Raw genomic sequence first — 16,085 nt, 5'->3', positions numbered from 1 at the left:
TTTTTTAAATAATAAAAAAGAAAGGAGATTGATAGAAATGACTAAGGTAAAGAATTATGTAACTTTGTGAGAGAATGTGGGGGTAGTGAAAGAGGGAGGTCAAAGATGATTTACCAAGCTTTTCCAGCATTGGTAATTGAATGGAATTAATGCTTTAGAAATAAAGGTCATCAGAAGAGAAACAGGTTTTGGTATGGACTGAGTTTTATTTATTTGGTGTTGGCGGTGGATTTTTAAAGATTCAAGTAAAGAGAAAAGGAAAATAAAAGCGAAATAAGCATGGAATGCAACAACATCAACCAATAAAGAAAAACTCCTCAGCATTCAAAGTGTAGCTACACTCCAGCTTTATGTCATTTAATCTTAGACTGATGGCTTTTTCGTATTCCATGTTCAAACTTGAAGTCAGATAAGTCACTTTAGTTTTGTACATATAAGTATAGATTGTTCATTAATATTTATTTTCTACTAAAGGCCTGGTGCACGAAAATTGTGCACAGGTAGGGTCCTTAGGCCTGGCCTGCGATCAGGGCTGATTGGGGCCTTCTGGCTGCTGGCCAGGGCCTTCCTTTGTTCCACGCCACCCCCTGGTGGTCAGCGCACATCATAGCGAGTGATCGAACTCCTAGTCTCTTGGTTGAACTCCTGAGGGTACACTTTACATATTAGCCATATATATTTTTTAGTTTGTTTTGAAAATAATTGCCCTGGCCTGTGTGGGTAAGTTGGTTGAGCATTGTCCCATGCATATCCCATGCCTGTGTTATGGGTTTGATCTCCAGTAGGGGTGTGCAGGAGGCAGCTGATCATGTTTCTCTCTCATTGATGCTTCTCTCTTCCTCTTTCTCTCTAATAAATCAATGAAAAAACAGTTGAAAAAGAAGAAAATAATTTACTCTGTTGCTTTCACAGGTAAAAATTTTTGAGGAATTCAGTGTTGTTTTTAAAAAGAGAGAGAAACTCTGATCAGCTGCCACCTGCACACCCTCTACTGGGGATTGAGCCCACAACTTGCACATGTACCTTGACTGGGAATTGAACCAGTGACCTCCTGGTGCATGGGATGATGCTCAACCAATTGAGCCACACTAGCTGGGCCAAGAATATGTTTTTATTGATTTTTAGAGAGAGAGGAAGGAACAGTGGGAAGGAGGGAGAGAGAGGCAGGAAAGGAAGAGAGGGAGAGGGAGAAAGAAAAAGACAAAAAGAGAGAAACAGCCGAAACCGGTTTGGCTCAGTGGATAGAGCGTCAGCCTGCGGACTGAAGGTCCCAGGTTCGATTCCGGTCAAGGGCATGTACCTTGGTTGCAGGCACAACTCCAGTAGGGGGTGTGCAGGAGGCAGCTGATCGATGTTTCTCTCTCATTGATGTTTCTAACTCTCTATCTCTCTCCCTTCCTCTCTGTAAAAAATCAATAAAATATATTTTTTTAAAAAAAGAGAAACATCAGTGTGAGAAAGAAAACATTGATGGGTTGCCTCCCTTATGCTCCCCAGCCAGGATTGAACTTGCAACCTAGGAATTGAACCCACAACCTTTTGGTGTATGGGACGATGCTCCAACCAACTGAGCCACCTGGACAGGGCTCAGTGGTCTCTCTCTCTCTTTTTAAATAACTTTATTGAGATATAATTCACAAACTATAAAATTCACCCTTTTAAAGTATACACGTCAGTGGTTTTCACTAGAATGATAAGAGTTGTGCATCACCGCTATCAATTTTAGAACATTATCATTACCCCCAAAAGATACTTCATACCCATTAGCAGTCACTCCTCATTCCTCTTCCCCCTAGCCTCTGGCAGCCACTATTCTACTTTTTGTTTTATGGATTTGCCTATTCTGGATAGTTCATATAAATTGGGTTATATAATATGTGACCATTTGTGACTGGCTTCTTTCACTTAGCATGTTTTCTAGATTCATCCATGTTGTAGCATGTGCCAGTACTTAATTCCTTTTTATGACTGAACTAGATACATGGCGCACAAAACTCGTGCGTGGGTACAGTCCCTAGGCCTGGCCTGTCATCAGGGCCATCTTCCCCGGCTACCTGCAGCCAGCCCCACACCCCTCCGCCACCCACTCCTGGTTCCCTGTTCGCTATCGGGTGATTGGAGCCTGCCGGCCGGGGGAGAAAAACCAAGAGGTCAGCCATTCCATCCACTCACTGGCCCCGCCCCCTGCCACCACCCACCCCGGTTCCCTGTTCACCATCAGGCGATCAGAGCCTGATGGCTAGGGGAAGGGACCAAGAGGTCGGCAGTTCCTGCCTGATTGCTGGCCCCGCCCCCGCCGCGGGTTGCCCTCTGTGTGTGGGGCAACTGGTGGGGTGGGGGCTTTGGCCTGGCACCACCCGCATCCCTCACCACCCACCCTTGGTTCCCTGTTTGCCATTGGGCACTCGGAGCCTGCCGGCCAGGGAAAGGGACTGAGAGGTGGTCAGTGTGCCTCATAGTCACTGGTTGAGCAGTCATTCTGGTTGTTCTGCCGTTAGGGTCTATTTGCATATTACCCTTTTTATTATATAGGATAGAGTCCTGGTGCACAGGTGGGGACTGGCCGGCCTACCCTGATGGGGGCCCCGGATTGGGTTGAGGGTCCCTGCTGGGGGGTGAGGGGCCTGGGGGTGGTTTGCAGGCTGGCCATGCCCCCGATCTGGGTGGGGGTCCCTGCTGGGGGACAGGGCCAGCCGGGGCAAGGGGCCGTGGTTGTTCTGGTCTCTGGTTGTTCTGGTCATTCTGCTGTTTCAGTCGCTGGGCTTTTATTATATAGGATAATATTACATTGTATGGATATACTCATTTATACATTTATTAGTTGATGGACTTTTGGGTTGTATTTACTTTTTGGATATTATGAATGCTGCTGCTATGAACATTTACGTACAGATTTTTGTGTGGACATAGGTTTTCAGTAGTCTTGGATGGAATTGCTGGGTCATAGGGTAATTCTTTGTTTAACATATTGAGGAATTGTCAGACAACTTTCCAAAAGTGGCTGCACCATTTTGCAGTCCTAATAGCAATTTATGAGAGTTTGATTTTCTCCACTCCGTTGCCAGTACTTATTGTATATCCTTTTTAGAAAATATCTTTTCTAGCCCAAGTTATTTTTTAAATTATTCTTTTTAAATCTTTATTGTTGAAAGGTTTATGTCCCCCTTTTCTCCCCTTTGATCCCTTCTGGCCCACCCTTGCCCCTTGCCCAAGGCCTTCACTACCCTATTGTCTGATCTATATATCATTAAAAAAAATTTTTAGTGAATTTTTTGGGGTAACATTGGTTAATAAAATTATAGGATTCAAGTATTCAAGTGTACAGTTCTATAACACAGTATTTGTATATTGTATTATGTGTTCACCACCCGAAGTCAAGTGTCCTTTCATCACCATTTACCGCCCCCTTTACCCTCTTTTACTTCCCCTCATCCCACTTTCCCTCTGGTAATCACTGTTGTCTGTGTCCATGAAATTTTTTTTTTTTAATCCCGTCACCTTTTTCACCTAGCCTCTCTTCCCTCTGACAGCTTGTCAACCTGTTTTCCATATCTGTTAGTCTGTTTCTATTTTGTTTGTTTATTTTGTTCATTAGATTCTGTAGTGAAAGACAAATTATATGGTATTTGCCTTTCTCTGTATATCCTTTTGATTTTTCCAACTTAGTGGGTGTGAAATGGTATCTCCTTGTGGTTTTGATTTGCATTTCCCTAGTGATTAATGATTGAGCATTTTTCATGTACTTTATGGCCATGCTTTGTAGAAATGAGTTTTAGAATCCTTTGCCCATTTAAAAGTTTATTTATTTTTTTATTGTTGTCAGTAGTCTTTTTGAACAAAGATGGGTGTTGTACACTGATAAATGTCATTTGTATTAGGTGACAGTGAATTTTTCATGTGTGTTAGTGATAGACTATTAGGTTTAACTGGTTGTATCTATCAAGAATATTTTAAGTACTGACCTTCCTAAGTATTCCTTTTTTAAAAGTTCCTAAGATTTTACTTTGCAGCGGTTCTCAACCTGTGGGTTGCGACCCCTTTGGCGGTCGAATGACTCTTTCACAGGGGTCGCTTAAGATCATCCTGCATAGCCGAACCGGTTTGGCTCAGTGGATAGAGCGTTGGCCTGCGGACTCAAGGGTCCCAGGTTTGATTCTGGTCAAGGGCATGTATGTTGGTTGCGGGCACATCCCCAGTAGGGGGTGTGCAGGAGGCAGCTGATCGATCTCTCTCATCGATGCTTCTGACTTTCTATCCCTCTCCCTTCTTCTCTGTAAAAAATCAATACAATATATATTTTTTTAAAAAAAGATCATCCTGCATATTAGATATTTACATTACGATTCATAACAGTAGCAACATTACAGTTATGAAGTAGCAATGAAAATAATTTTATGGTTGGGTCACAACATGAGGAACTGAATTTAAAGGGCCAGAAGGTTGAGAACCACTGCTTTATGGTGACTAATACAGTCAATAAGGCTTGATTGAGTATGTCTCTATAATAATGAGAAGGCTTAACTTTAATATTTTTGGAATGTCAAAAACAGCAACATTTTAATTAAGTCATTTAAAAATCTAAGCATCAGTTTTTTTTTTTAAATCTTACTGATTTCAGAGAGGAAGGGAGAGGGAGAGAGAGATAGAAACATCAATGACGAGAGAGAATCATTGATTGGCTGCCTCCTGCCATGCCCCCTCTTGGGGATTGAGCCTGCAACCTAGGCATGTACCCTTGACTGGAATCGAACCCGGGACCCTTCAGCCCACAGGCGCGACCCTCTAACCACTGAGCCAAACCAGCTGGGGCTAAGCACCAAATTTTAATTATGTGCATTGAATCTTTGACTTAACTGGAGCAATTCCATCTTTCCCAAGTAATTGAATCTACTTTGTAAACTGTGTTCTAATGTCTTTTTCTTTTCTTTTCTTTTTTTAAGGTTATCCTGAATACCACATGTTTAACAATTTGCCTTGTGACATTAGCCAGTGTTTTTCACTGCCTCCAAAATATCAAAATTGCTCTGGAAATTGGAGATATACTTGATTTAAAAGAAATAACTTTAACAAATGGACAATATGTCTATTACAAATACACCAACAAGTAATGATGCTTGTCTGAGCATTGTACATAGTTTGATGTGCCATAGACAAGGTGGAGAGAGTGAAACATTTGCAAAAAGAGCAATTGAAAGTTTGGTAAAGAAGCTGAAGGAGAAAAAAGATGAATTGGATTCGTTAATAACAGCCATTACTACAAATGGAGCTCATCCTAGTAAATGTGTTACCATACAGAGAACATTGGATGGAAGGCTTCAGGTTAGTCTTGTACTTGAGCTTTCATATATCTTCTGTAGTGGCAGATTAAAAAAGAAATTCTTGTTTCCTTTCAGTTACTTTGGGGTACTTTAATTCTTGCCCCATCTCTTTAGATATTACACATCCTGTACCAATACCCACCATGGGAATGTATGGAAGAATATGTATTCCATATAATAAAGACGTATTTTAAAAATTGTTTAATGTTCTGACTAAAATGTTAAATGTAGAAAATTTGGAACATAAAAATAAAAGGCAGAAGAAAACTCATACCTTTAGCATTTTGGTATTTATTCTTGTTGCTTTTTTATGTTTTTTTCCTTTTTGGTATTATATGCACATTTTTTAAAACCTGTGTTATACTTGTTCTTTTTTAAAAAATAATTTAGAAATCTGATAATGTATGTTTGGTACTTTTATATTAAAGAAATCTAGAAGAATTCAAGGATATCTTTAAAACTTAAGTTGAAAAGCTTATATTTTACAAATTTTCTTTACCTTTTGTTTTAACTGGTCATATTTTTTCATGTAGAACTACATAATATATCTCCAGTCCTTAATATTTTTAAAGAAACATGTCATTAGATTTAACATTTTTATTTCTAGATTTTTAGGCATAATTTCCACAACAAAGCCATAGTTTTTTTGCATTTTCAAAACCTAGCACAGGCTTTGAAATCATACCTAAGCTCACTGCTTTGTGACCATAGCCAAGTAAGTTATTTTGAGCTTTAGTTTTCTCTCTCTCTCTCTTTTTTTAACATCGATGAGAGAGAAACATCGATTCAGCTGCTTCCTGCACACTCCCTACTGGGGATGTGCCCGCAACCAAGGTACAGTATGCCCTTGATCGGAATCGAACCTGGGACCCTTCAGTCCGCAGGCCGGCGCTCTATCCACTGAGCCAAACCGGTGAGGGCTAGTTTTCTCTTTTATGAAATGGAGATTAAAGTACTGACTTTATAGGATTGTACGGATTAAATGAGAACACGTATAAAGTGCCTTGTATGATGTATGATGCATAACTGATGCTCAATAAACGGTTGTTTCTTTTTCCTAGGTGGCTGGCCGTAAAGGATTTCCTCATGTGATCTATGCCCGTCTCTGGAGGTGGCCTGATCTTCACAAAAATGAACTAAAACATGTTAAATATTGTCAGTATGCATTTGACTTAAAGTGTGATAGTGTCTGTGTGAATCCATATCACTATGAACGAGTTGTATCACCTGGAATTGGTAAGTAAACTTTGCTTTTTTCCTTAGAAGCACAAAGGGAAAACATCTCAATAGTGTTTTAATTTTTCTAAGTTAAATTATAAATTTGGAGATGGCCCAGGACTTCCAACTAAAGTTAAAGAATCAGACATTTTTAATGAAATATAAATATTTAAATTTCAACTTTGGAACACACTTGTATTTTGATTGCTAAAACAAAATAGTTGGTATTTTGCCCATTTAGAATATTGTTTTGGAAAATAAGATGGAAATCATGATAGAGTTGAATATTTCATGTATTATGATAGCATTTATTCTTGAATTGAAATGGTTCATGAAGTTTTGACTTTGGCTTATATTTACATTTAATAATTTAAAATACAATGGAAAATATTTTCATTTTAATGATTAATGTTTCATTTTCTTTCCCCCTTTTAAAAATGAAGATCTCTCGGGATTAACATTGCAGAGTAATGGTAAGTAACCTGTTTCTTGTAACTTTCTCTTTTTTTTTAATTCAGTCTCCCGTATTTTTCATTTACTTAGAAATTGTGTATAGTGGTTCACTTACAAGAAAAAGTCTTGCCCCTTTGGAAATGTAGGTTTTGGGGGTTGCATGCATCAGCATTTAAAACTGGATTTAAATAAGCTGTTGGTGCTTTTATTTGAAATGCTGTTTATGAATTAAAGTAGTCTAAAAATATAATAGGGGGATCAAAACATACAAAGGAAGAATATTTTTGAATCGGTTAAAACTGGTTATTTTGGAAGAAAATCTAACAGAGGTGGGTTTAAATGGGTATAAATACCTGTAATGTTTGATAATTTGGAATCTTGTATAATATTAAAAAATACCAGTATTCTAATCTTTCTTCATTTCAGCCTAACTTATTTTTATGAATGATAGGGAATTTTAAGAATGATTTAAAACTATATATATTAGTATTTTTTTCAGTCTTGTTACATTTTGAGTAAATTAAGCAAGGACACTTTAAAGCAGTGGTTCTCAACCTTCTGGTCCTTTAAATACAGTTCCTCATGTTGTGACCCAACCATAAAATTATTTTCGTTGCTACTTCATAACTGTAATGTTGCTACTGTTATGAATCGTAATGTAAATATCTAATATGCAGGATGGTCTTAGGCGACCCCTGTGAAAAGGGTGTTCGACCACCAAAGGGGTCGAGACGCACAGGTTGAGAACCACTGCTTTAAAGTATATGCTGATCACAGATGATCTAGTCCTATTTTAAAAAGGAGAAGGTGTTTTGAGATGGGGAAATACAACAAATGGGTGTGTGTGTTCTTTGTGTGTTTTTTTAGTGTAATATGTGAGAACAGAGATCTGTTAAAACATTAGCTCTGTTATTTAGAACATGTTAATCAACTCAAAATTCTAAGAACTAATTAATTTGCAGAGAAACTCTGATGAAGAGCCACTGTCACCTTAAAAAGGTGTGCCATTGTTCTGGGGGGAAGTTAGTGGCTCAGTAGTACCTCTTCTGTTGCAGAATCTTAGAGGTGGGTCAGAAATATCTTCTGACCTTAAACAAAATTTAGGAAGACCCTGAAAGCCCACTTGTTTTTATTCTCCACTTTTCTTTTGTGCCATTCGTAACAGAAGAATACTCTAGTGCCCTTGGTACTTGTTAATGGTTATTAGGTTTCTTCAAACAATTGGTTGATAATAGAAGCTGTTGTGATGGTCTGGGAAGGGACCCAGATTGGCTAAAGCCCTGTCGCCATAGATATTGATACCATGTCACTTCCCATCGTCACCATTCTCCATCCATGTTTTTTGGAGAATTAAAGCATTTAGCTCAAGGGGTGTTGGGGTTTGGGAAACTGTAGTGATAGCTACATTAGAATCTCCTTGCGGGGGGGTGTTTCTGAGGGGTTCCAGCTCTGAAGACTCTCCACACTCCTTCCCTATCCTAAAAATACTGCTGTTATGAGTACCATTATTTGGGTTGGATTTCTAGAAGGGAATTTAAGTTTGACTTAGCATTTAGGATTTTTCTGTCTGGTCCTAAACCTTTAGGGGTATTCAGTATACTTTACTTTCAAAGACTATGTTACATAATAATTCTAGATCCTGGAATTGGATAGCTATCAGATCTGACTCAACTTCTACCATGTGTTAAATTAGCAAAAAGATATAGCTCAGTGCTCAATCTCAATTTGGTCTCATCTGGATAAATAGTTTCCCCAGCCATTTGATTTTTGTCTGCCTCATGTTATATATTTAAGGTGATTATTATTTCTAAGTTAACTAAGGAGTACTTCTTCAAAACCATTGTTGGAATATAGTTTAGCTTCAAATTTCAAGGGGTCAGTCAAATTGATTGATAAAATATATCTGATGCCACTACCTCTAAATAAATAGCTTTTGCTGATAAAGTAGTATGCTTTTCAAATATTATAAAAAACTCCGAATTATTTACACTATTATTAATTTTAGGTATTATTATAAGATTTTTTTCTAAGAATAGAAGCTTATAAGATTTTAAAATATGCTTAATTTTCTATATAGCTCCACCAAGTATGTTGGTGAAGGATGAATATGTACATGACTTTGAGGGACAGCCATCATTATCCACTGAAGGGCATTCAATTCAAACCATCCAGCATCCACCAAGTAATCGTGCATCGACGGAGACATACAGCACCCCAGCTCTGCTAGCTCCATCTGAGTCTAATGCTACCAGCACCACCAACTTTCCCAACATTCCTGTGGCTTCCACAAGTGAGTTGTAGAATCAGATGTAGTCAGCAAGTTGAATTTCCTTAACCATTGAATATTTACACTTGGAGGGAAACTCCAAGTAAGTAATAATTAAAAGTACTATGGTATCTATTTTAAAATATGTCTTTATTAATTTCAGAGAGAGGAAGGGAGAGGGAGAGAGAGAGAAACATCAGTGATGAGAGAGAATCATTGATGTGCACACCCCCTACTGAGGATCAGGCCTGCAATGGGCATGTGCCTTGACCAGGAATCAAACCATGACCTCCTGGTTCATAGGTCATTGCTCAACCACTGAACCATACCGGCTGGGCTGTACTATGGTATCTTTCATTGGTAAATAAGTATTAAATAGGTTGTTGGGAAAATATGGTTTATAGTTTATTTAAATATTTTTATGTTGATGTATAGTCACTTGGAAGTTAAGTAATGACTGATTATAATATTGGTTTAAATTAGTGGTCTAATTTGTACTTTATCTACTGTTATATGCAGAAGTAAGAAGCTTCTTGAGCTTTCAGATACTTTTGAGAGAAATAGTTAAGTAATTAACAAGTTGTTTTAAACCAACATGTTTGTAAAAATCTACGGTAATGGAATTGCGAACTTTCCTTTAATCAGTGTTCTTCTTTTGATTTATCTGGCAGACTATTGCTTTATAATAGTCATCTCAGTCTCCTATTGTGCAAACTTAGAAGAAGGGATCTTGACAGACTAATATTCCTCAAGATAAATGTTAAGTATTTTAGTCAATTTTGAAATAAAGCTAAATTGTACTTAAGCTAACACTGTGTTTTTTCAAGTAAAAAGTCTATTTCAAAAAGGTTTTTCCCATAATAGAGGTGCCACCTTCTCTGGCACAGGGCTATTAGGTTCAACTTTTCTTGGGCCTGATCAAGGTAATAATGACTTGGTTCTGTTACTGCTGTTATTTATTTTTACAGTCACAAATAGCTGGACAATTTGCTGCTTGGAATAGCTTTGTAAAACTAATCACAGAGCAGGTTGTTGGCATGTATATGTTATTTGCACCTGGTTGCTAAGGAGATTGTATCAAAGCCCACATCAGCACTAGATGTTAATAGATTTGGACTGATACTTTGTTGGTCCCTACCAAAGGGAGCATTATTCTGTTTACTTTAATATCAGATCAGATTCAATATATAAATTTGATCTTTGGAATAAATGGAGAACTGATTTATATAATTGAGTTTTTGAGTAAAGCATACCAACTTTCCCCCTCTTTAATTCATTTCATATCTTAAAAGCATTATCTTTTGGATTTGCTACATGAGATGACTACTTAGATATAGTGTTTATGTGAAAACGTGAGGATATAACCACTTGGTGTTTCTGTTCTTATATATATACTAGAGGCCCGGTGCACAAAAATTTCTGTATTCGGGGGGGGGGGGGGAATCCCTCAGCCCGGCCTGTGCCCATTGCAGTCCAGGACCCCTTGAGGGATGTCCACCTGTCGACTTAGGCCCACTCCCCAGGGAATCAGGCCTAAGCTTGCAGTCAGACATCCTTCAGGCAGCCAGGGAGCCCTCGGGGGATGTCCGACTAAAGGCTTTGGCCCCCAAGGGAGCTGTGATGAGGAAGCTGGGGTGACAGAGGAGCCACGCTGTCCCGCCCCACTGCCCTGGGTCAGGTCGCACACGGGACACCCAGACGGTGGCCGGGTGGGCCGGCCGATCGCTGTGGCCCCACCACCCCGGCCACCCCACGTTGGGTCGCACATGGGATGTCCCCCACCCCGGGTTGCAGATAGCAGGCCAGGATGGTAGCAGGGCAGGCGGGATGGCGCTGTCCCGCCCCACCACCCTGGGTGGCAAATAGCGGGCCTGGATGGCGGCAGGGCAGGCGGGATGGCGCTGACCCGCCCTGCCTGCATTATGCAAATTAGCCGCCATCTTGGTTGGCGGCTAATTTGCATATCGTGCCGATTAGCCAATGTGAGGCATAGCGGAGGTACGGTCAATTACCATGTTTGTCCATTAGACAGGAGATATATATCCTGTCTAATAATAGACAAACATGGTAATTAACCATACCTCCGCTATGTTTCCCATTGGCTAATCAGGGCAATATGCAAATTAACCGCCAACCAAGATGGCGGCCGGCAGCCAGGCGGCTGAAGCGAACATGAGGCTTGCTTGCTCCAGTGATGGAGGAAGCCAGGGTTCCCCGCCTGCTGCTGCTGGCCTCTGAGCTTGCCCTCTAAGCAACTATGTTGCAATTATAGAAACTAAACAAACCACAGGTACCTGCTTTCAGCCAGCCGGCCTTGGAGCTGGAGCCGCAACAAGGTTTCAATTACAGAAGGTAAATAAATCCCAGAATAAAAAAAAGAAGAAAAAAAGGAGAGACTGGGAGCTTCAGTTGCAGGCTTGGCCCGCCTGAAAATAGCCCTCAGCCCTTCATCCAGGCTGGCCAGGCACCCCATTGGGGACCCCCACCCTGAAGGGGATGCGGGCAGCCTGAAAACAGCCATCAGCCCCTCATCCAGGCTGGCCAGGCACCCAAGTGGGACAGACCCCTACCCTGATCCGGGACACCATTGAGGGCAAACCAGCCGGCCCCCACCCGTGCACCAGGCCTCTATCCTATATAGTAAAAGGGTAATATGCAAACTGACCCTAACAGCAGAAAGACTGGGAATGACTGGTCACTATGACACACACTGACCACCAGGGGGCAGACTCTTGATGCAGGAGCTGCCCTCTGGTGGTCAGTGAGCTCCCACATGGAGGAGCTCTGCTCAGCCACAAGTCAGGCTGATGGCTGCCAGTACAGTGGTGGTGGTGGGAGCCTCTCCTGCCTCCTCAGCAGTGCTAAGGATGTCCGACTGCAGCTTAGGTCTGCTCCCCGCTGGCAAGTAGACATCCCCTGATGGCTGCCGGGCTGCCAGAGGGATGTCTGATTGCAAGCTTAGGCCCAATCCCCTGGGGAGCAGGCCTCAGCCAGCAGATGGTCATCCCCCGAGGGGTCCCAGACTGTGAGAGGGCACAGGCCAGGTTGAGGGACCTTCGCGCACCCCCCTCCCCCCCAGTGCACAATTTTGTGCACCGGACCTCTAATATATATATATATTAGAGGACCTATAATATATACACACACACACACACACACACACACACACACACACACATATATGTACACACACACACACTAGAGGCCCGGTGCATGGATTCATGCACATTCGAAAGAAATTAATTAGAAGGTGGCCGGTGGGGCAGGACTGGGCAAGATGGGCTGGACACACCCTGGATCCAACCTCCCGTGGTCCCTCCCTGGCTAGCAGCACCTCGGGCGGTGCCAGGGCTTGAAGGGCATTAGCGGAGTGAGCAGGGTCCCTCAGCCTGGCCTGCAGGGCTGAAATCAGCAATCTGACATCCCCTGAGGGGTCCCGCAGTGTGAGAGGGCACGCTGTAAAGTTACTGTCGCTCGGCAGCTCCTGTGTTGAGTGTCTGCCCCCTGGTGGTCAGTGCGTGTCATACCTACTGGCTGGTCAGCTGGTCGGCCGGCCGGCCAGTTGGCTGGTTACTTAGCCTTTTATATATATATATATAGAGAGAGAGAGAGATAGATATTTTTTTGTTTTTAATGATTTCAGAGAGGAAGGGAGAGGGAGAGGTAGAAACATCAGTGATGAGAGAGAACCATTGATTGGTTGCCTCCTGTATGCCCCACACTGGAATTGAGCCCGCAACCTAGGCATATGTCCTGACTGGGAATTGAATCATGACCTCCTGGTTCATAGGTTGACATTCAACCAGTGAGCCACACCGGCCAGTCTATCTACTCTTTATTTACCAGTTTGGGAACATAGTTGACAAAGAGAATGGGCAGTGATGGAGAAATAAAGAATGTACATTACAGCATAGATTAGTGCTAGAGCACAGATACTAACCTGTTGATAGTATCTGGAGGTTGAAATTGTGGGCCTTTGTTGATGCCTGCTAAAATGACTTCATTTTAAATGGGCTGAGTCCTGTGAAGATTAGACAAGTAATAATTACAAAATTTCAGTGCTTTACAAATGAGACAGTTGACTTAATGCTTGCTTGAAGAAATCAAGTTTTTTCCCACTAAAAAAAAAAAAAAAAAAAGGCTTTAAAAATGTAGGCCAGTAAGCCATCATAAAATGGCTTTTAATTGAATAGAAGCCAGAGGAAGCTTAGTCTTCTTTGTTACATACAGAGAAGGCAACTAGTTTCCTGTAATTTCAGGAGTGTGCTAATGTTCTTGGAAAGAGATGATTCTTGATTTTTAAAAGTACATGAAAAAATTTCAAAGAAGATTGATAGTCTGATAGTTTTTTTTAAGACTAGCAATCATACTATAACAAACAGTGGAGCTTGAAAATTTTTTTAAAAATTTTCTCACCTTATCCATCACATTTCATTTAAAATATTTGCCTGATCTGCTTTTCTTTTATCAAACCCTAGCATTCTATTATTACCAGTACCAGAGCTGATAATAATGAACTTTCCAGTCTTCAACATTTACTTAAGCCTGGACTTTTGGAGTTCTAATCAAAAAGGTTCAGAGCTGAATGGAGTGGCTGGGGTGAGCTGATATGCTTCTGAAGAAGTTAGTGTGGTAGCCTAGATATATAGTGGGATTTTTCTGGCATTTGAGGAATATTGTGAAGAAATAGGCCACTAAAATTAGCTAGCCATTACTTAAGATAGAATGATTTTGAACTTCTTCAAGTTAAGATTTGCTTTTATAGAGGACGTTAGGATTTTTTATTTGATAGGCCATGAATGAGTTCATTTTTTGCTCATTTTTATAGTTGTGACTATCATGTAATTTGGTCCTTCAGTTACTGTATAAAACCATAGGATTGCATCTATAAATGTGCCATCTTAATGTCTTCTTGTTCCTCTAGGTCAGCCTGCCAGTATACTGGCAGGCAGCCATAGTGAAGGATTGTTGCAGATAGCTTCAGGGCCTCAGCCAGGACAGCAGCAGAATGGATTTACTGGTCAGCCAGCTACTTACCATCATAGTATGTACATGCTTTTTAAAATATTTTAAGTAGTTGAGAAGAAGTAGGCAGACTTTATAAAAACAAATTAATCCATGTGGGCCTTAATTTTTAGACAGCACTACCACCTGGACTGGAAGTAGGACTGCACCATACACACCTAATTTGCCTCACCACCAAAACGGCCATCTTCAGCACCACCCGCCTATGCCGCCCCATCCCGGACATTACTGTAAGCTCTTGTTTTTGTTGTAAGGGCCTTTTCTTTTTGAGGACTTCGTTTTTTTTCCATTTAAAAAATGTTTTTACATCTTTTGTTCATTTTATAATTTAGTTTTATTAAATGATTAGAGTTTTTCAGTATTTTTGGTAAACATTTTTTATTACTGTGTTATCATACCTTTGTTTTAGAAGAGTAATGTTTACTAAATACATTTATTTTTCCGTTGCTAATGTTTCATTAACACCACATTGATTTCCATTCATTTGTTTGTTTGCTTTGTGCATGTTCTTAGATCTCATGTGTATCTGTATATCCACCCCATGTTGATTGAAACCTTTTGAGTGTCAAGATCTCAAGGTTTCCCTCACTGTAGTATTTAGCATACTATAGACACTCTGACGTGGAACCCATCATTGCATCTGCAGGCATGATTGGGAGGGATACCCTACTGATTAACCATAGCTTGTAGTTTCAGGCAGAATAGGAACTTTGTTCTTTTGGCTTAGTAAAATCAATAGTATAAATCTTTCATATAGATTAAATCTTTTTCCCTCTAATATAAGGTTAATAGTCCCAAAGAAAACTTAAAAAAAACATAGAAGTGTATAAATAAGAATCCTGCTACCCAGAGATACCACTTTTAATACTTTGTCATGTTTTCCTTCCAGTCATATAAATGGGTATATATAAATTTGGGGGGAGGAGGAGATCATATTGTGTATATTGTTATATCCTGTTTTTTTTTCAGTTATGTTATTATTTTTTGATATCTTAAGAGAATATAATTTTTAATGGCTGCTGAGACAGCATAGTAGTTAAGGGTGCTGAATTTGGACCCTTAACTGGCTGTGTGACCATTGGCAAGTTATTTAATCTCTCTAAGCCTTAAGGCAGGGGTCCTCAAACTACGGCCCGCGGGCCACATGCAAATACAAATATTGAATGTGTTCCCGTTTTGTTTTTTTACTTCAAAATAAGATATGTGCAGTGTGCATAGGAATATGTTCATAGTTTTTTTTTAAACTATAGTCCGGCCCTCCAATGGTCTGAGGGACAGTGAACTGGCCCCCTGTTTAAAAAGTTTGAGGACCCCTGCCTTAAGGGTAACAGTAGTAATTAGTAGTATCTAACCCCATGTTATAAGAAATAAATGTAATAATTCATGTGAGATGTTTAGCACAATGTCTTAACACATAATAATCTCTCAATTATGTTAGCTACTGTTCCATTATGGAAATAGCCTTAATTTAATAAGCCATAAACACTTTTTTTTAGAATGCACCTAACACTTTGAGTTATTATTACATATTACATTATAAATTATATTGTATTACATGTTACATGAATAATTTATAATTTACATTAAGTTTTGCATGTACAACTATTGTAAATTGCTTAACAGCACTAGTGCATATAGCACTAAATGTTAGCTATTAAGTATCTATAAAAGTAATTCAAGAGTATTTGCTTATTATAATTATGAAGTAATCTAAATTAAGCTCTTAAGTTCTTAGACATTGCAGAAACTTGATCCAAACAGCTCCTAAGGTATGATAGTTATATTTAAATAAGGTGTATCAAAAA

General features: G+C 40.0%; 1 protein-coding gene across 2 annotated transcripts in view; it reads left to right on the top strand.

The window, feature by feature from the left end:
- Nucleotides 1-16,085, top strand: part of SMAD4 (SMAD family member 4) — a 61,192-nt gene that overhangs the window by 18,499 nt on the left and 26,608 nt on the right. For both annotated transcript variants that reach the window (XR_004969927.1, XM_036321925.1), the window contains exons 2-7: nucleotides 4,941-5,319; nucleotides 6,380-6,554; nucleotides 6,980-7,009; nucleotides 9,067-9,279; nucleotides 14,180-14,299; nucleotides 14,394-14,510. Coding sequence is in view for 1 of the 2 variants with exons in the window: in XM_036321925.1 (XP_036177818.1) it covers nucleotides 5,071-5,319; nucleotides 6,380-6,554; nucleotides 6,980-7,009; nucleotides 9,067-9,279; nucleotides 14,180-14,299; nucleotides 14,394-14,510 (904 nt within the window). In the remaining variant the exon portion in view is untranslated. The remainder of the gene's footprint in view (nucleotides 1-4,940; nucleotides 5,320-6,379; nucleotides 6,555-6,979; nucleotides 7,010-9,066; nucleotides 9,280-14,179; nucleotides 14,300-14,393; nucleotides 14,511-16,085) is intronic.

This window comes from Myotis myotis, unplaced genomic scaffold (assembly GCF_014108235.1).
Source record: "Myotis myotis isolate mMyoMyo1 unplaced genomic scaffold, mMyoMyo1.p scaffold_m19_p_9, whole genome shotgun sequence".
In the NCBI taxonomy this organism is placed as follows: Eukaryota; Metazoa; Chordata; class Mammalia; order Chiroptera; family Vespertilionidae; genus Myotis; species Myotis myotis.
Note: the sequence above shows the minus strand (reverse complement) of the source record. Positions and strands in the feature narration are given on the sequence as shown.